This window comes from Prenolepis imparis, unplaced genomic scaffold, assembly GCF_030444845.1.
Source record: "Prenolepis imparis isolate NDT839.2.m4 unplaced genomic scaffold, iyPreImpa1.0 SCAF_10, whole genome shotgun sequence".
In the NCBI taxonomy this organism is placed as follows: domain Eukaryota; kingdom Metazoa; phylum Arthropoda; class Insecta; order Hymenoptera; family Formicidae; genus Prenolepis; species Prenolepis imparis.
In genome coordinates, this window is record NW_028141168.1 from 983,733 (window position 1) to 1,004,655 (window position 20,923).

A 20,923-nucleotide genomic window follows, 5' to 3' on the forward strand; every position below is an offset into this window, starting at 1 on the left:
CAACATGCATTATTTCATCATTGCATGCGGACGTACCGACAATATTTACTTGTGAGTTATCTAAACTGGAAATTGAAGATTTTGTTGCACTAAAAACAGATTTTTGAGGAGATTCGTCATTATTCGATGAATTTCTTTCATCATTATCTGAACTTTCTTCATCATCTGAAGGTAAATATTCTGACTCTTCATTACTATCTTTCTTATCACTATTAATATCTAAAATTAAAATTAAGAATAGATTATATTTACATCTCCTCAATAAAAACATTTAGAGAAATAAAAAAATTTTTTAATTAGAAAGAATTTTAAAAATTAAGACCTCTTATCGCTCTGCGCACTAAAAAAAATATTAGGAATAAATATTAAATGTTAAAAATAGGAATTATTTTAAAATAATTCCTATTTCTAATATTTAATATTTATCCTAATATTTTCTCTATTGTACACAGGATCTATCTATTTTTGCAAATATATTAGATTATAACATCAGAAGCTTAAATCACATAAGTTTTTTCTTGCGTTTTTATTGAAATAAATATTTTCGCATTACTTGTGTATATGTTAATATATCGAAAACCCTTTTTAGTTCATTTAGCTATAAATCTTGATTAAAAGATTATAAAATCCTTTTTTGCTGGAAATGTAACAGTAGATTTATTATGTTTATATATTGACGAAAATATAGAGTAATTTTCAATATACCTTACTAATATATTGAATGCAAATAATATGTAGACAAATTTATTTTGATGTAAAGCCTAAGAATAAAACTTCTGTTAACTCTCAAAAATGTGACTCCGCGTCTGACATCATAATTCAATAAACAATATCTACAATGATTGATGAAGAATTTTAAAAGAATTATAAATTAGAAATAGATTAGAAAAGTTAAGAAATTAGAAATAGATTAGAAGTCTTAAGAATTTTACAGCAGTGCGAAAAAAATGCTCTGCATTTAGTGTCGATAATAAATAATCACCACGTATTCTTTCCTCATCCACATTATACCCTGTTACATAAATATTTACTGGAGTTGGATTTGGCAATTGAAAGTTCTCACAGCTACTTCCATTATTTATCAGAATTTCTTGTATATGGTTTAAAGCCATATTTTCTGGATTGACAACATTGTTATGTACAAAATCCTCAATCATGAAATCTTTATATTTATTCCAAATAGTTGGTACATCTATTGGAGTTCCAAAGATGCAAATGTAGGCAAATAATTCTCGAATTTGTGCAGGCATGTTTGATTCTGTTGCTTCCTCCAGCGTTTTTCTCCAAAGATCATCAGCTTCTACCAAATTTTTTGCAATTGCTGCATCTTTAAACGTTTCATATAGAACTCCATTTACAGTTCTCAAATCTTCAAAACGTTTAGCTCCAGCCACATGGAGTAGAAGAAGACGTAGATAAAATCTCTCAATATCTTTTATGCTTACTGTATAAAGTCTTGAAATTATTTTGTCACTACCTTTTTTGCGTGGCTTCCACTTAGTTTCTTTTTTATTATACACATAATGATAAGGAATATCTGTGTAAATAAAATGCACCGCATTTTCATCAGATTGATTCAATTTGAACCATGCAGTCAGCGTAGTATCTCGAGTAAACTCTCTTTGAGCAGCTTGCTCTTCATTTCCCGCTTGAAAATAAACCATTTGGCGATTAGGCAAATGAACTGCCAGTCTTATTAAATCGTATCCGTTCAATCTCCACATTGCTTCTGGAGCACTAACATATTTTGCATCCAGGAATGAGTTAACTTCATCTATTTTAATTAGCCTTGTGCCATCTCGTGCTTGCACTTCAATTGCAGCACAGTCAAATCCTTTATGAATATATTTATATAAGTATTTTACGCTCTTTACTGATGAACATATTTCCAAATTGATATGTTGATCATATTTCATGATTAAATATGATGAATATGGCACCACCCATCGATTATCAACTTCTTTGCCTCTGACGATGTATTTTTTCCCAAAATTCCTTCGTTGGTACATGCGATATCCATTCACATTAGCATTAGTTTCTTCACGAAACTCTTTTGGAAAACCTTTTGAACATTTTCCATCGTCCCAAGTGCAAGGATATCTCTGGGAGAGATCTCCACAAGGACCATGAATCATGTGCTTCAAAACTCTTAAATTAAGTTCTGGATATCTTTCTTCGTCAGGAATTTCAGCCCATACCATCATGTCAATGATTTCTTGAAGTCCAGGCTTATCTTCATCACTCAACATTGCAAGTAAATGCAAATGTGGAAGTCCTCTTTTTTGGAACTTAATCACACCTGCCTAAGCTATAATATTTCCAAAAATTTTATTTTGGATTAGATTCTTTAAAATCTCTTTTACATCCAAGTTAAATGTTTCAGCTACCAAATCAGGTCTAAATTCTAGTAAACATCCATCAAGATTATCCTTAATTTCGGGGCATTGAGGATTGCAAGTCATCGTAAGAAAAATGTCTGGTTTACCAAACTTTCTGACCAGAGACATGGCATCTTGGTACCTTTCTTGCATGTTTCTAGGACTGCCCATAAATGACGATGGTAATATTACAGGTATACCAGCTGTAATTCCTTCATTTTGTGCTCGATTATCTAGGTGATCCATTAATCCCGAATAAAGTTCTGCTCTTAATTGATTTAATTTAATATAATTAAGCCTATTGGCTTCAGTTTTCATATAGGCATCAAGTATAAATTGACATCTCAACTTGCCGGCCTTTTTAAATTGACTAAATTCGACTCTTGGTGCCAACAGATGAGCGTAATAATCCATTTGAGTTACTTTGAATCCTGGATATTTAGGATTATATGATTTAAATTCTGAATGCCATCCATCGTTTCCATATGGATATAACAAAGGATAACACATTGGGTCACACCTTTTGTCCAGAATTGATATTTGTTGAACATTGTTCAAATTTTTATTATAAATCCGCGAATATCTCTTTCAAACGGAGGCTCACCATCTACATTCTGAAAGACAACAGCTATTTCATTAGCTCGTGGAGCATTATGTCTTCTTTGATCATGTTGAGGATCGTTTCGAAAAGACATTAAATTTATTGTTTTATTGCCCTTTTTTTTTTTTTTTTGGCGCTGTGGAAACCATCATGGTACCCTCCTCCCCCGGGTAGAGGATGAGGGTTTTGTGGGACTCCTTGTTCCCCTTGATCGTTTCACGAATGGATCGATCAGGGGGCCCAAGACCTACCTCACTAAAACCACAGCGGGTGCCTACGCTGGCGCTTACAGTGATGGCGGGGAACTAGCATTTACATCACTTCCCGCCATCACCTGGCCCTACCTATCCCGGGAGAGCATCTTCCCCGAGAGGAAGATACTCTCCCCCGCGAAAACATCGTGCGGTCCAGCCCGGTTGCGGCGCAGGGGGGCACAACCCCCACGTCGCGCCCTCCCAAAAAGTTTGGGAGGCGGGGTCACGGCTCGAGTATCCCGCTCGAGCCGCCACCCCCCGCTTCCGGAACGAGGCTCCCTCTCCCTCCCAAAGGGAAAAGAGATTCGGCCAACGCTCCGGGAGCCCGACTTCTGGGAGTTCCCCCAGGAGGGGGGGAAAACCCGTCCGCAGGCAGTGATGCCCTCCCACCGGCGCACTAAGGCACCGGTGAGAGGACACCCGCTGCCGCGTCCCTACCCGGGGGGACCACGTGCAATGGGACTCCTAATGAGTCCCTGTGGTCCCCCTGCCCCCGGACCGCGGTTCCCTCCCTTGCGGGATTCGACCATCGGTCCGGGGGCAGCGCCGAGGCCTTCCCCTAGGGAAGGAACTCGGCAGGGGCGGGGGCGGAAGCCGCCCGGCCCCCGGTCGCAGGGCTTTCGCCATGCGGCCGCTGGCCAGGCGACACCCGTCCCCGCCCTCCTCTTCGGACTACAACTCCGCCCCCTAAGGAGCCTCCTTTGTAATGCCGGGCGGGGGGCACAGCGCCCCCCGCCCAACCACACCGCCCAAATGAGCCTCATCCCCTTTCTATTTTGGGCGAGGGGGGCATAGCGCCCCTCGCCCAACATCCCGTTATATCTGGCCACCTCTCATATAAAGGCGCTCCCCCCGTGTGACTTGGGGAACCTAAGTTCCCCGTTATTGTCATGGGGGGGCTTGTTGTTGTTGACGGTAACGGGGTCTTCGTGTTCTCCCCCTTCCCCCGCCGCCGTCTTCCGTCTCGTCACGGGCTCTCTCCCCCCCGGCCCCCCACTACGGCGGTTTCCTCGCCCAGGCAGCCAGGAGGGGTCGTCCCTCTCCTCCCGGGATTCAGGGGAATCCTCCCTCTTCCCCCCCGTCTTTCCCGCTCTCTTTCGGCCTCCTCCTTCTGCGTCATGACATTGTAGCAGAAGGAGGAGACCGCCTCTCATACTTCCTCGCTCGCGGCCATCTTTGCAACAATGGCTGGGAGCGACAGATTTTCCGACAAGGACACGGCGCTCTTCAGCCCACGCTGGACAGAACTCCAGCGTGTGCTGCGCCGTGTCCCTGTCCTCGTCGCAGTGGTGGCACTGCGCGGTGCGCTCCTTCCCTATTCGACACAGGTATTCGCCGAAACATCCATGTCCGGCGAACATCTGTGTCACGTGATACGACATCCAGCCGTGAGGCCTGTCCACCCACTCTTCTAGGACAGGCCTCACAGCCCCGATGACCCTCCTTCCCGAATTGGATGGGGGGATGTTTTCTAGCCAATCCCCCCATTCCTCCATCATTCGTCGTCGGGCTTGCGCCTTGGACCCTCTCTGTTATTTTGAAGCCCTCCCCACGGAGCTCCTTAACTCTTTCGTACGCTCTTTTATAGGCGTACGCCTGGAGCTCCATGGGGGGGCAGTCCTGCAAGGGCCGAGGCCGCTGCATGCGACACTGTTCGGTACCCGCGGACGACGCGGATGGCCATCCTCCGCTGTATTCTACGGAGGATATCCTTTATTCTTCGGGTGGCCACCGCCTCGACCGCCCACACCGGTGACCCATACAGGGTCACCGAGTTCACCACTGCCGCATACAGCTTCCTAACCCGGTCGTCTGGCCCGCCAAGATTGGGCAGCAGGCGACTGAGTGCCACCGCTACCCCGTTGGCTTTCTCGGCCAGACGACCGAAGTGTTCGCCAAAGCGCCAAGTACCGTCCAGCCAGAGCCCCAAGTACTTAATACTTGGCCCCAGCTGGACGGGGATGCCGTTCACGATAACTTGGGCCCTTGGTGGCTTCCCCTGGGAGCCATCATGAAAATAGATGGCTTCCGTTTTGTGGGGAGCCACCTTAAGGCCCAACTCCTTTATAGCGCGCACCACGCAGGCCACCGCTAAGTCTGCCTTCCCTTTTGCGTCCCCCCAGTCGTTCCCCCCGGCCAGAACTATTGTGTCGTCTGCGTAGCAGACGACACGGCAGCCGGGGGGAGGGCAGAACGGACACTTTGTCGTACGTGATGTTCCACAGCAGGGGGCCCAACACTGACCCCTGTGGGACACCACACGACACCTTCCTTCCGCGTTGAGCACCGGTTTTGTCCCGGTACTCTAGGCCACGGTCTCTAAAGTAGGCCTTTACGACCTCCACGAGATATGGAGGGGCGCCATGTTCTTCAAGGGCGCCCCTCACCTTTCCCCAGGGCAGGGTGTTAAAAGCGTTGGTTATATCTAACGATACACCAACCACCACCCTGCCCTCTTCAGCTTCGAACTCCGCGAACGATCGGACGCGCAGAATCGCGTCCGTCGTTGACTTATGTTCGCGGAATCCGAACTGGTCCTCGTGGAGGTCGGGCCCCACTTCACGCATCTGCCTGACGAGTCGGTCGGCAATTATTCGTTAGAAGATCTTGCCGACCTCATCGAGCAGGCAGATGGGCCTATACGCGGAAGGCGCTCCATCTGTTCTGCCCCCTTTTGGGATGAGTACCAACTTGGCCTTACTCCAGACTGGGGGGAACTCTCCTTCCCTGAGACAGTCGGTATACAGCCTTCTCATTGGTTCCGACAGGTGCGTCATGGCATATAGCCAGACCCTTCCGGGAATGCCATCAGGCCCCGGGGCCTTATTGCCCCGGGCTCTGAGCCTCTTGGCAATCCCGGCCAGCTCGGCGCTGGACACCTCGTATTCCTCCTCCCACGCGACGGGTTTCCTTACATGTAATTCACGAACCCTGTCGCATTGTGGGAAGAGGGTCGATAGTATATTTTCCAATACTTCGGTGTCCAGCGCCTCCGTCACGGGGGGCGTCCATCTTCGCAGTTTCTTCATTACTGCCCTATATGGACGCCCCCGCATTGAGGCCCTGGAGCTGTTCGTCCCAGGACCTTGCCTTTGACTCTCTGATGGCAGCGCTCAGAGCTGATCTGTAACGCTCGAGCGCCTCAGCCACGCCCTCGCCGTCGTCGCCGAGGCCTCTTCTTCTCATCCTCTTGAAGCGGCGTCTGGCCTGGACGGAGGTGCGTCTCAAGTCCGCAATCTCCTCCGTCCACCAGTACGCCGCTCTCTGCGGCCTCGGCTTGGCTCGGGGCATAGAGGTGTCACAAGCATCCCTCATGGTTTCCCCGAGCCATGCCACCTGGTCCTCTATCCCTTGCGGTGCTTCTGCACCGGGCCAGGTGGCAGAGAGCATGGCTGCCACCAACCTGTCAGAATCCAACTTGGCTAGGGCCCACCTTTTGGGTAGGTCCCCCCCTTGGGCGCGGTTCAGCACCCCCCGGCGGGTGATGTCGACTCTCATCCGGATGTATAGATGGTCTCGGAGAGGATCTCTTCTTGCATCACTCGCCAGTCCCTAATCCTGTCTGCCGCAAAGGGAGACGCCCATGTTAAATCAACAATGGACTCCCCCTGCGGCCTGACCAGGGTGCTGCTCGATCTCTGATTTATGATACAGAGGCCGAGAACCGCTGCCCAATCCTCCAAAACCCTGCCTTTGCGGTTCGTTCGTCGGGAACCCCAATGCGCCGAATGGGCATTGAAGTCGCCGGCGACCACAATTGGTTCGGGGAGTCTCCTCAACACGACGAGCGAGATCTCGTCGAGGATATCCCCGAACGTGCCAGGGTCTACACTGGGGGGGATATAACACCCGATTACCCACAGTGGGCCCCACTCCACGGCTGTATACCCTCGCCCCCCTCCGATCTTGGTGCACGGAGGGGAGCCTGTCTCTTGTCTCCACGTGATCGCGACCGAGCCGCTATCGTTCGTGGCCCAGCACGGATTATCGGCTGGGACACGATACGGCTCGGCCGCGATCCCTATTCCGCATTTCCACTGCGCCAGGGTATGTAGGAAAAGATCCTGGCACAGTGGTTCAGATTTGCCTGGAGGAGGCCTATTTGCTTCGCCATAATTGGCGACGCTTAGACCTCCTCCATGGTCACCTCCATAAGCTCATTGGTTTGAGCTGGAGGCGCGTCTCCTCCTAGCTTCACCTGTTTGGAGGCGCCCCTTTCTCTACGTCTACGTTGAAGTTTGGGCGCCTCCTTAACTTGGCCTTGGGCGAGCCCGGGGGAGGCAAGGCCATCCCCGGAGCCCCCCTTGGCCCCTCCTTACTCCTCTCCTTGCTTGCCTTGGGAAGGCTCGGGGGAGGCTACGCCATCCCCGAGACCCCCCTTAGCTCCTCCCTTCTTCTCTATCTGTCTGCCGCCCTTCTTGGCGGCCCTTCCAACCTTCTTTGCGCGGCAGCTCTCGCCGCCGGCGCGATGGTTGGTCGGCAAGCCGGCCTCTGCGCATAAGACGCAGTGCGTCTTATTTTTGCATTCTATGGCCTTGTGGCCAAGGGAGCCGCATTTATAGCAGCAGCCAGTTCGATCAACCGGGCTGCTGCATTGCTCTTTGACGTGCCCTCTTCCCATGCACCGGAAGCACTGGAGAGGGCGCGCTTTGAGTGGCTCTACCCTGGCCACCACCCATCCCACATTTACTTTACCCGCCGCGGCCACCTTGACCGTGGCCGCGACTGGGCACTGCAACCAGAGGGTGCCCATGGCCCCCTTGTTGAAACGGATCTGGCCCGTTTTGATTTCGGAGGCCTGGCACCATCCAATCTTAGCTACCTCCTGCTTCACTTCCTCGACGGTAGCTGAGTCGTCGAGTCCGTGTATTCTGATATCGCTCCTCTTACAAGGGCGGGTCACCCGGACTCCTTCTTTTCCGTCTAGCGTTTGTCTCAGCCTCTCCGCGAAGAGGTCTGCCTTTTCCCCCTTATTTTCCCCCGGGATCTCATATAGGATGGCCCCGGTGGCTGCTCGGCGAGCCTTAACGTCTTTAATGCCCAGCTCCTCTAGTCTCACCTTTTGGCGGGCAAGGGCAATTGTCTCGCCGTATGAGCCTTCCGGGCAGTGAATAGTCACCGCCGCCGTCCTGGGGTTCCTCCCGGACCTCCTCACAGTAGCGCCTGGGGCAGCCTTTCCCTCGGCCTTCTCTTTAACCTCGAGGGGGGGAGACTTCTTGGTCCCGCTACTGCTCTTGGAGGAGGGCTTAGCGGGCGCTGGTACCGGCGCTCGACTCTTCCTCGCTTCCTTCCTCCCAACGACCTTCACCCAGGCGGAATCCTGGGCATCCGAAGGTCGCGGGAGCGGGGGAGGATTGTTAGGGGAGGGACCCCTTGTTTGGGCCTTCGCCATTATTGGCTTCGGCCCATCCTTTCCTGGGTCTCCCAGAGGATTTCCACCCTTTTGGGAGTTACCCTTTCTCTTTCCTTTCTTCCCGGCGCCGTCCTTGGTAGGGACCGGTCCCTTCGGCGGCACGGCGTACTGCCGGTCGGCGTCGTAGGGGACTGCTCTGCTCGGGGGAGGTTTTGAAGGCGGGCCCTTGTGTCCCTTCTTAAGCTTTTCCCTCATGTCGAGCAGCCCCTGAATACGCGCGGTCAACTCATCGTATGCGCTCATATCCTCCTGCCCTATGCCAGGAGGGTAATCCTCTAATTTCTTGACAGCTCCCTTTACAGGGGGTCTGTTGACCGGTGGCGGCGCTGGTGTTGGGACATCCATAGCGATGTCCACATCCATTGCGGCGTCCACCTCTACTTCCTTTCTTGCTGTGGCGGATGAGGAGGTAATATCCTCCCTTACCGCGTAAGGGTTCACCCCCTCATTTATAGCCTTTGGGGGCGCAGTTCGGGATTTCTTCCCTTTGGCTTTGCCTTCCCCTTTTTTGAGACGTTGAACTTCGTTCTTCAATTGGAGTATCTCTGACATGAGTATCCTATTTTCATTCTGTAGAGTCTTTATTTCGCTCTCCCCCTCTGGATTATTAGTCACTGTGGCCTGCGACGAACTTGTCGCGGCCAAAGCGGCTATGGCGGCCGCCAGGTAACAGGCCGCATCTGATATTTCTTTTTGCACGTTACCTTTTAGTCTCTTGCTTTTTATCGCGCATTCCTTTAATACGGTAACGCACTCCAATCCCCTCGCAGCGACATCAAGCGTCTGCGCCTGCGAAACCTCGTCGTTGAATTCGGCAGTCTTCTGCTCAAACCTCTGCCACGCCTGGTTTTCACTCAATGGCGTGGCAGGGTCGAGCATCTCTGCCTCTTCCCTGCGCTCTTTCTCAGCGAGCTGCTCAGACTCTCTGACCTTTTTTTTCTCATGCTCCCCGATGGTAACGGGGCGCCGTCGTTTCCTCCTTTTGGGGAGGGGTTCCTCCCCCCAATCGGAGTCGTACGTATCGTCCTCTGGTAGAGGGATCTGGGCGATGACCTCCATCGATACTCCCTCCTTCTCGGTCTTAGACATCTCTTGTCGAGATTCCGCCACCGTGGGCTCCTTGCGTGATACAGCTTCCTCTCTCCGGAGGACCACTCTCGGTTCCCTCACCAATTTCATCGCCTTTACAGCGACCTTAGAAGACTGCGGCCCCGGTCTGGAACCTTTGGTCTCCTCCTCCCCCTTAGTACTTAAGTTATTGGTTATGTTATTGCAGCTCATTCCTTTTATTCCCACTCCCTGCGGAGGCTCGACCGGCCGGCGTATCTCCCACCGACCAGGGGACGACCCAGAAACACGACCCGAAACATGACCGGAATCGTGCCCCCGGAATCGACCCCCAAACCGGTGCCCCGGGGACTCCCGGGGGGCCGACTTATGCCGCGGGCCGGGGGGGATACCACACCCCCGGCACAGGACTCCGAGCCCCTTACTCCCCCATGAGGGGTTTGACTCCCCCATGGGGTTTCGGGGGTCCCCCGCCTCCGACAACGGGGGCACCTCCGCAGGTGACGCCACTCGGGGGGCCCCACCGACGCTTTGGACGGGGTCGCCGCTCCCCGGCCCCGCCCTACACGCCGTGGCGACCAGCACGTCCCCCCGCCGGTGACATCACCTGCCAGCGGGGGGACGACACCTCTCCTGACCGGCCGGTTCGGAAAGGGAAACGGTCCCGACCGGTCAGGAGTACATGCTCTCGCCGCCGAGCCCCGTTTCGGGATATGTCCGAGCGGCCTCGGCGGCAGGTCCGCGTGGCACCCTCCGGGCCATGCCCCTTGGGTAACCCCTCCGGGCAAAGCTCCTCGGGTGACCACGCGTGACCTTCCGCGCCGCGCCCGGCCCGAGCTCGGAATACGTCCGAGTGGCCCGGGCACGGCTAACCCCAGGGACGCTGGGACGGGGACCCAGGCTACCCAGCCTGGAGACCCCCAACCAGCACCCCGGGGCTCTACGTGTCGCCGGGCCCCGCCTCGGAAATGTCCGAGCGGCCCCGGCAACCGACCGCCGTGACACCCTCCCGTGATGCCCCTCGGGTAAACCCTCCGGGCAAAGCCCCTCGAGTAGTCACGGCTGGTCTCCCCACCCCGCGGCCACAGCCGCAAAGAAACCCACCCCGAAACCCGGCGGGAGCACTCCCAGGAGAAATCCCGAGAACTCCCCCCCTCCCGGGGACACGGAACAGAAAACCCCGCGGCCAAAGCCGCAAAAGCATGGCGGGAGAGCAAGCGCCGAAGCGCCGTGCAATGCCCTCTCCTAACGGTGCCATGCCACCGGGCGTTTGAATTCCGGGTCGCCATCCCTTACCACCTACGAGCCAAGGCTCTTACGGGGAAGTGGGCCCCGTCCCCCAAGACTGCGGGAAGACTCCCGCAGTCAAGGAGGAACCCCCGGAAACTAGGGGGAGCCCCCAGAGACCGGGGGCAAGTGTGCCTCATGATATGAGGCACTATCCGCTCTTAGCACCCCTCGCAAAGCTATTCCCTTGCGAAGGGTGAGCCCCCCCACCACGACAAGGTGGCGGATAACGGGGGGGTTGTTTCATTGCCTATCGGATTAATATCTTGTTCAACTTGACGCATCATCTTGAAAGTTTTTGCAAATTCATTGCATTAGACCATAAAGCATGACAAATCTTTCATTATTTCTAGATCACACTCTTTATTAGCTTTATTATTCATTCTATGATTTATAGCTTCTTCTATATCTAAAAAATAAAGCTGCGCATAACGCGGAGCTTGCCCATCCGCTGGATGCATTGCCGTCGAGGTCAAATGATGATATTGCCCATGAAAACACTTCAGTAACAATTTCAAAAAAATCAGTCCATAAATGTGGAAATTGTGTGTGTGTGTGTGTATGTGTGTAGGTGTAAGTGTAGATGTAGGTGTGGGTGGATGGGTGAGTGGGTGGTGGTGTAAAATTTAAAAAATAAGCACATAATCGCCATCCTTGAAAAATTTGCAAAATTTTGATTCCAATTTCGAGAAAATCGGTCCATAAATGTGTGAATGCGTTGGTGGGTGCGTGGTAGTGTAAAACTTAAAAAAAACACATAGTAACCATCCCTGAAAAATTTGCAAAATTTTGGTACCAATTTCGAGAAAATCGGTCCATAAATGTGTGAGTGCGTGGGTGGGTGCGTGCGTGCGTGCGTGTGTGTGTGTGTGTGTGTATAGGTGTAGGTGTAAGTGTAGATTTGCAAAATTTTTGTACCAATTTCGATAAAATCGGTCCATAAATATGTGAATGCGTTGGTGGGTGCGTGGTAGTGTAAAACTTAAAAGAAAACACATAGTAGCCATCCCTAAAAAATTTGCTAAATTTTGGTACTAATTTCGAGAAAATCGGTCCATAAATGTGTGGGTGCGTGGGTGGCAGCGTGGATGGGTGAGTGGGGGTGTAAAACTAAAAAACCACATCCTCGCCATCCCCAAAAAACACATAAACACATCTGAACACATTAAAATAAAAATCTAAAAAAAAATTTTTTTTTACGAAAACAGCTTCATCACACACACTCATACACACACTCACACACACTCACACACACTCACAAATACGCATATTTAAAAAAATGTGATTTTTTAATGTTTTGGAACATTCTCAACACATTGGCGTAGAAATCTAGAAAACAAATTTTTTTCATGAAAACAACTTCCTCTATAATTAAAAAAAAAATTTTTTTTTGTTTAAAAAAAACTACATAGCAGCCTTTCCCGAAGAATTTGCAACACTTTACCTCATAGGGTAAGGTTTACGAACGCACCACAAGTGGGCTCGGTGGGCCCGGAGGTAATTGGAGGATGATGACATTACCGACCGGTTTGATCCGTACAAAGGATAACAAATAAGAACAGTTTACCCAGTTTACCCTTACCAAATCATATTATACATATATCATATATACATATATACACACACATATATATATATATATATAATATTATACACATTATTTTTGAAATGACATAGGAAATGTAACAAATTTAAAAGCCAAATTTCTCTCTCTCTCTCTCTCTCTCTCTTTCTCTTTATTTTCTTCTTTTCTTCTTTCATATCTCGTAAACAAGCATTGAAATCTCTCTCGAGGTTTAATATTTCATATTTTACTTTTCTGGCTTGTTTTATTTATGATTTATGTGACAAATGGCTTTTGTGTGTTTGTACTAAATTTTTTATATTTTTTATTTTATATTTTTGAATGTAATTTTATTAGATTAATAAGATTTTTGCGATTAAAATGACATCAATTATAACATAAATTGGATAATTTTTCACTGAACAAGTAATTCAAATTACATATTTAATTAAAAATTATCCGATTTATGTCGTGTTTGGTGTCATTTTAATCGCTAAAATTTCATTAATCCATTAAAATTATTTTTAAACCGATAAAATGCAAATTAAAAGTTTTAATTTTTATTTAAAAGATATTTACATTCGTGAATTTATTGTATATAAGGAAAGGTTCTCGATGTCGTCGAAGGCAGAGCGAGAACGAATAAAGAGCGAGCGAGATGACGACGTATCATCAAAGAGTTCCGAAGTCTCTCTCGCGAGGCTCTCTTTATCTATAATCTTTCATATCATATGACATGTTACTATAGAAAATTAAATTTGTATAATTCGCAATTTATCGGTTTGAAAATAATTTTAATGGATTATTGAGATTTTTGCGATTAAAATGACACCAAACACGACATAAATCGGTTCATTTTTAATTAGATATGTATTGATTAAAATTTTAATCGCTTATCTAATTAAAAATTAACCGATTTATGTCGTGTTTGGTGTCATTTTAATCGCAAAAATCTCAATAATCCATTAAAATTATTTTCAAACCGATAAATTGCGAATTATACAAATTTTATTTTCTATAGTAACACATGTCATATGATATGAAAGATTATAGATAAAGGGAGCCTCGCAAGAGAGACTTCGGAACTCTTTGATGATACGTCATCTCGCTCGCTCTTTATTCGTTCTCGCTCTGCCTTCGACGACATCGAGAACCTTTCCTTATATACAATAAATTCACGATGTAAATATCTTTTAAATAAAAATTAAAACTTTTAATTTGCATTTTATCGGTTTAAAAATAATTTTAATGGATTAATGAAATTTTAGCGATTAAAATGACACCAAACACGACATAAATCGGATAATTTTTAATTAAATATGTAATTTGAATTACTTGTTCAGTGAAAAATTATCCAATTTATGTTATAATTGATCATTTTAATCGCAAAAATCTTATTAATCTAATAAAATTACATTCAACAATATAAAATAGAAAATATAAAAAATTTAATACAAACAAAAGCCATTTGTCACATAAATAAAACAAGCCAGAAAAGTAAAATACGTAATATTAAACCTCGGGAGAGATTTCAATAATGCTTGTTTACGAGATATGAAAGAAGAAAAGAAGAAAATAAAGAGAAAGAAAGAGAGAGAAATTTGGCTTTTAAATTTGTTACATTTCCTATGTCATTTCCATAATAATGTGTATAATAATATATATGTATATAATATCTGAAATGACGTGAAAATGTGTGTATATATATATTATAAATTTAAGAGTTAAATTTTTCCTTTTAAAAAATACTGTGAATAAATGTTTTTATTATTTGAAAAGAAACATCGTCATTTTGAAATATATACATGTACGATATATTTAAATAATTATATATATATATATATTTCGTATATACTCGTATATACATATATATACTCTAAAATGATTTTTTTTTAAATTGCATTTCTCGTGTTACTATATACATGTATTATTTTATCGTCTCTTACAATTAGATTTAGTTACTATTTCTCACTCCGGCCGTAATATTACTGAGAGGGCGCTAGTACACAGCGCTCTTTTTCCAGTCACACTACTCCCATAAGACCATAGTACTTCGTCAGTGTCACCGGGTAACGCATAATGTGCACAATTTTGGTTGCGTTCCATGCTAATGTGCACGAAATGACGCATATAATATGTATATACATATATATATGTATGTATAATGTATACACATATATACATATATGTATATTCAATAAATTTCTAATATGAAGGCCTATTTGTGATGTTCTTATTTTTAAAACTGAAATTACAAAGTTTTTTTGTTTTAACGGCTTGTAAGTTAAAAATTATTAATTATTAATTATTAATTATTACTAATTAATATTATTATTAAATTATTAAATTAAATATACATATATTAAATGTTATTACTAAATTATTATATTATTAAATTATTAATTAATAATTATTAATTATAACAATTTTGCTGAAAAGAGTCGATTCTATATTGCTTTTTGCTCGCTCTCGCACTCTCTCTCTCTCTCTCTCTCTCTCTCTCTCTCTCTCTCTCTCTCCCTCCTCATATCTCTTTATACCTCGTAAAAGCAAGCATCGACAAATCTTTTGTTTTACTTATTTTTGCAAACTTGCACAAAATTTAAAATTTTTATATTTTTTACACTATATTTTGAATGTAATTTTGCTATTAGATTAATAAGATTTTTTTTATGACAATAAACACATTATTCGGATAATTTTCAATTAATTATATAATAAACTTTTTTCATGTATTTAATTAAATATTATCCGAATTATACCGTGTTTGATGTCATTTTAACCGTAAAAATCTCATTAGTTTATTACAATTACTTTCAAAAGAGTAAAATGAAAATTAAGTATAATTTTTACTTTATAAGATATTTAAATTTGTAAATTATTGTAGAAAGGAAAGGTTCCCGATGTCGTCGAAGCGAGAGCGAAAACGAATAAAGAGCGAGCGAGATGACATCATTCAGGAGAGAGAGATAGAGAGAGAGTATCGAGTATCATTAAAGAATTCCGAAGTCTCCTCGCGAGGCTCCATTTATCTAATCTTTCACATATCATATGTCATGTTACTATAGAAAATAAAATTTGTATAATTCGCAATATATCGAATTGAAAATAATTTTAATGGATTAATGAGACTTTTGCGATTAAAATGACACCAAACACGACATAAATCGGATGATTTTTAATTAAAAATGTAATCAAAATTTTAATTACTTATAATTAAAAATCATCCGATTTATGTCGTGTTTAGTGTCATTTTAATCGCAAAAGTCTCATTAATCTATTAAATTATTTTCAACTTACCGTTAAAACAAAAAAACTTTGTAATTTCAGTTTTAAAAATAAGAGCATCACAAATAGGCCTTCATATTAGAAATTTATTGAATATACATATATGTATATATGTGTATACATTATACATACATATATATATACATATATGTATATACATATTATATGCGTCATTTCGTGCACATTAGCATGGAACGCAACCAAAATTGTGCACATTATGCGTTACCCGATGAGAACATTCGTGGACATTGGCTATGTAGTCCACGTTTTTTATGTCCACAGAGGGCGTATCGCTTTCAGAGATCACCTAAAAGCGGGGCATGGCGTCTCTCATTCTTCTCTCTGTATATAAGTTGCTTTCCATTTACATCAAAACTCAGATAATTCTCACTTGTGACGTCGTAACTCAGTTGAATGCACGTTCCTTTTGAAGCTGAGAAAGTGAGATTCAACTGAGTTTCTGCACACGATCGAGACCGTGTGCTTTAGTGAGTTTAATAGATTCACATTAAAAGTAAGGTTATGAACCTGTATTATTGTGGCGGGACGTCGTTATGCTTTAAAAACTCACGATTACTCACGATACAATTTACAATGCTAGATTTAAGATTATTGAGAATATTTTCTCATTTGCGCGTTCCTTTTACTTACTGAACCAATGACATCATATCTGAGTATAAAATACTCACATAACTGAGTGACTCAGTATCACTTGAGTGTAAAAGAAAAGCAACTATTGACACAAAAATTGGATCCAAATAACGGACACGGGCGTTTGAATATATCCGTTCCTGTTACAGACAATAAAAGACTACAGATTAATTCTGAATAACTCCGAATTGATCTTGACATATGTTTAGAATATACGACATACGACCGAACCTTGAGAATCTTAGGTTTGTTCTTTATTGCTGAACTTTCTGCACTAGTCACTAGTGTACATACACTAGTCACACCAAAGCGTTCTTTATTGCAGTGTAAGATAACCGCCGTAGAGTTAGCAGATGAATTGAATATTTTCTAATTATTCTTTTTCATATAATTTGGGAATCGTTTGGGGAAGTTTAGGAAAAGCATTTGAACATTTGGGAAATAATATTTTTTTTATAATAACAAAATTTTATCGAACGTCAAGTTAGCAGTCTCGTCGGTGCAGGTAGTAATTATATTTAATAAATATTTTGAACGGAATCGATCAGAAATCATTTGGGGATTATATATTCATTGTTATTTTTATTTGGGAAAAGTCGCTTTTTTATAATTTAAATAAACTTGTAAATTTATCAAACGCACTGACGAGGTACTATTAAAGATCGACAGCCCTGGGTAAATTTTCGTGTCTACCAAGTGGGCTCGGTGGGCCCGGCCCCGGAGGTAATTGGAGGATGATGACATTACCGACTGGTTTGATCTGTACAGAGGATAACAAATAAGAACAGTTTACCCAGTTTACCCTTCCAAATCATATTATACATACATCATATATATACATATATATATATATATATATAATATTATACACATAATTTTTGAAATGACATATAGGAAATGTAACAAATTTAAAAGCCAAATTTCTCTCTCTCTCTCTCTCTTTCTCTTTTTCTTCTTTTCTTCTTTCATATCTCGTAAACAAGCATTGAAATCTCTCTCGAGGTTTAATATTTTACTTTTCTGGCTTGTTTTATTCATGTGACAAATGGCTTTTGTTTGTACTAAATTTTTTATATTTTTTATTTTATATTTTTGAATGTAATTTTATTAGATTAATCAGATTTTTGGAATTAAAATGACATCAATTATAACATAAATTGGGTAATTTTTCACTGAACAAGTAATTCAAATTACATATTTAATTAAAAATTATCCGATTTAAGTCGTATTTGGTGTCATTTTAATCGCTAAAATTTTATTAATTCATTAAAATTATTTTTAAACCGATAAAATGCATATTAAAAGTTTTAGTTTTTATTTAAAAGATATTTACATTCGTGAATTTATTGTATATAAGGAAAGGTTCTCGATGTCGTCGAAGGCAGAGCGAGAACGAATAAAGAGCGAGCGAGATGACGTATCATCAAAGAGTTCCGAAATCTCTCTCGCGAGGCTCCCTTTATCTATAATCTTTCATATCATATGACATGTGTTACTATAGAAAATAAAATTTGTATAATTCGCAATTTATCGGTTTGAAAATAATTTTAATGGATTATTGAGATTTTTGCGATTAAAATGACACCAAACACGACATAAATCGGTTAATTTTTAATTAGATAAGCGATTAAAATTTTAATTACATTAAAATTTAAACTTAAAAACTCTTTTATTCTTTTACATATTTTTTTCTTACATATTTTTTTCCTACATATTATGAACTAAAAACTAAAGCTGCCAGCTCACAATCAATGAGCTGATGCTTGTTGAAGGCGTCGCTAGCGTGTATTACATTTAATACTTCTTTATTATCCTTTACAGTGGACACGATATTTGAAAATTGCGTAAACTTGATATCGACTGTATTGGTAATTTTAACTAATCGGTCAAAAGTTACATCGATGCATGGATCGAGATCGAACATGCGGTATAACGTCGATTCGATCATCATCATGCATACACTTGAAGATTCAAGACTTATTAACTTGGCGTCGTTAATCGTACGAACTCGCACTGTTAGTGGTCCAAGGCTTATAAAACTGCAGGCATCTTTAGAGTCGTTTCGAAGCAGATTCTGAATATTGTAACGTTGCTCGTAGAGTCCCTTCCACGCTTCGAGAGATAGTATCAGTTCCTTTCCTCGATGATCTCCTATGGCGATTTCCACGTAACTCGGTGGATCTACTTTGATACCAATTTCGAGGAATTTAAATCCCGTAGTTGTCAATGCATATCGTTTGCATAGTATATGAACCGCATGAGGCTTTAATGAAAAGCTGTAAAAATGAAATTAGTTTAAAAATAAAACAATTTGTAAAAAATATAAAGACAAAAATAGAAAAAGTTAAACTTACTTGTCGCATTTGTTCTCAAACGATGGAGTTTCATCACAATTCGGTATGTAATTATTCACATGTCTGCCGGAGCCGCTGCTTCTTTCGGTGGAGTACATTTTTTTTCTATGTTATTAAAGTGAAACCACCAGTACGAACGGTTAACGCGACATTGATCGTATAAAGAAATTAATCGAGTGTTGTACATGACGCTTATTTTTAAAAGTAGTGGGGTAAATGTGGTGGGAGATTCTAGAATACTATTGGCGCTATGAAATTTAGGAGAAGGGGAAACGGCGCTCGGATAAAAAGAATTCTTAGAAACGATTCGTGAGGAAAGGATTGGGGAAGGGGAATAAGAGATAAAACACATTAATGTTTAAATATTTTATTTTTCCAAATCTTGCAATTCTTTCTGGCGTTGCGACCACCAGTTAAATATTTTGAATACATTTTGTAATGCGCAATTCTTAACATGTTTTCCACATCGCATAGTGTTTTTAGCATCTTTAGATTATTTAGAGACTCGATATCGTCGTAATCAGCATCCAAGGTCTCAATAATGAAACCGTTTCCCGCATCATCCAATATATCGGCTAACCATTCTCGCTTTTCAAGTCCTTTTACATATACGAGAATGGATTCTTCTTCTTCTTCATGTGGTCCACCAACGATAGCTGTTGTAATCAAACGCTGAGCCATGCTATATGGAACGTTTCCATCATTCCATCGTAATCCATGATGATTTCGAGTCAACCATGAGGCTTGGTGTCTCTCCGATTTTATGAGCACATCCCATGGTACAGGACATGCGAAAAAATAATGTGATAAAATAAATCCTCTTCTCAGGATTGCCGCTTCCTTTACAATGATCTGTTTATTGAGGATAAACCCCTGTAGATCCACAAACGTTGGTACGGACATGATGAAATCTTCCTCTTCGATGTATCAGTTTAAAAAGAAGAATGACAACCATCTCATAACACTTTGATTTATATTCTGCTATGCTTCCCCCTCTCTAAATTGTTGGTGCATTTAGGTGATTTTGCGCACAACGTTGGTCAACGGGTTGTACTGGATCACGCGATCATGTATGATGAGACAGTATGCAGAAGTATTCATCGGCACGTTTTCCTTACACTCAAATTCCAATCTCACATCCACGGTTGCGCTCTTGATCGATTCGTTTTGTCGCGAACAATCGATGATTACGAATGGGCCGTTACGTAGAAACATTGAGACGGTGAGACTCGGCTCGAGATACTCGTATCCGTAATAGTTTTTGCAGAAACGCGCATACGTGTCGTACAGAATCGACCATCTGTTTTTATCGAAGTCCAGATTCATGTCGTCGTACGGATAACATTCCGAGTTCAGATAGAGTTTCACGTTGGTCAATTTACAATCGTCGAATCGACTCATATCCTCAGACATGACATTCTTCCGGCCTGTCTGCAGAGCAAAGATAACGTATCGTGGTTTCTCCAGCTGAGTCGCGGTTTTAATGGCCCACGAATGCTTGGTTGTACGCTGCAATAGCGGAAACTCATACAGATCCCACGAGCGAAAACCCATGCTGAGGTAGCGTCCGCTTTCCAGAGCGCGCAGCATAGACAGCTTCTTAATCTCGCTCAACAACACATGTGGCATTCGCCATTGTATCTTGAATATGTTGATCACAGGCTCCAGCGTCGAATCTCCAACCAGACAATTGTTGTCGTTGCGCGATCGTATTAAGATCAACTCGTGACGAGCGTTAATCACCACTCGTCTGTAATCCTCGCAAAATCCCAATAACATGTAGAGCGGCACGCAAAAATTGAAGTTTCCATTCACAGTAGTCGGATCACTCCAGCTGGCGTTTCTCATAATCACGCTTCTATCGGATGATATCGTTACATAGTTTTTGAGCAAACTTGTTATTCCCACATTTCTGTTGCGATCAATCTCCACGCCATCGAGTTCATATCGAATCTCATCAAACATGAATGCGACGCAATTATTTCCCAGTATCACATCAGATCCTTCGGCTGGTCTATTTATCCTTAATTCTCCTTCGATGTATAGAAAACTGTCAAACGGCAAC

General features: G+C 43.4%; 1 protein-coding gene across 1 annotated transcript; it reads right to left on the minus strand.

Annotated features, from left to right (window-relative positions):
• Positions 1-6,727: 6,727 nt before the first annotated feature.
• On the minus strand, positions 6,728-7,386 carry LOC145942156 (uncharacterized). The gene is made up of 2 exons (XM_083048629.1): positions 7,381-7,386; positions 6,728-7,270 (listed from the first exon to the last, which is right to left on the minus strand). The coding sequence occupies exons 1-2, from the start codon at positions 7,384-7,386 to the stop codon at positions 6,728-6,730; spliced, it is 549 nt and encodes a 182-aa protein (XP_082904755.1).
• Positions 7,387-20,923: the final 13,537 nt, after the last annotated feature.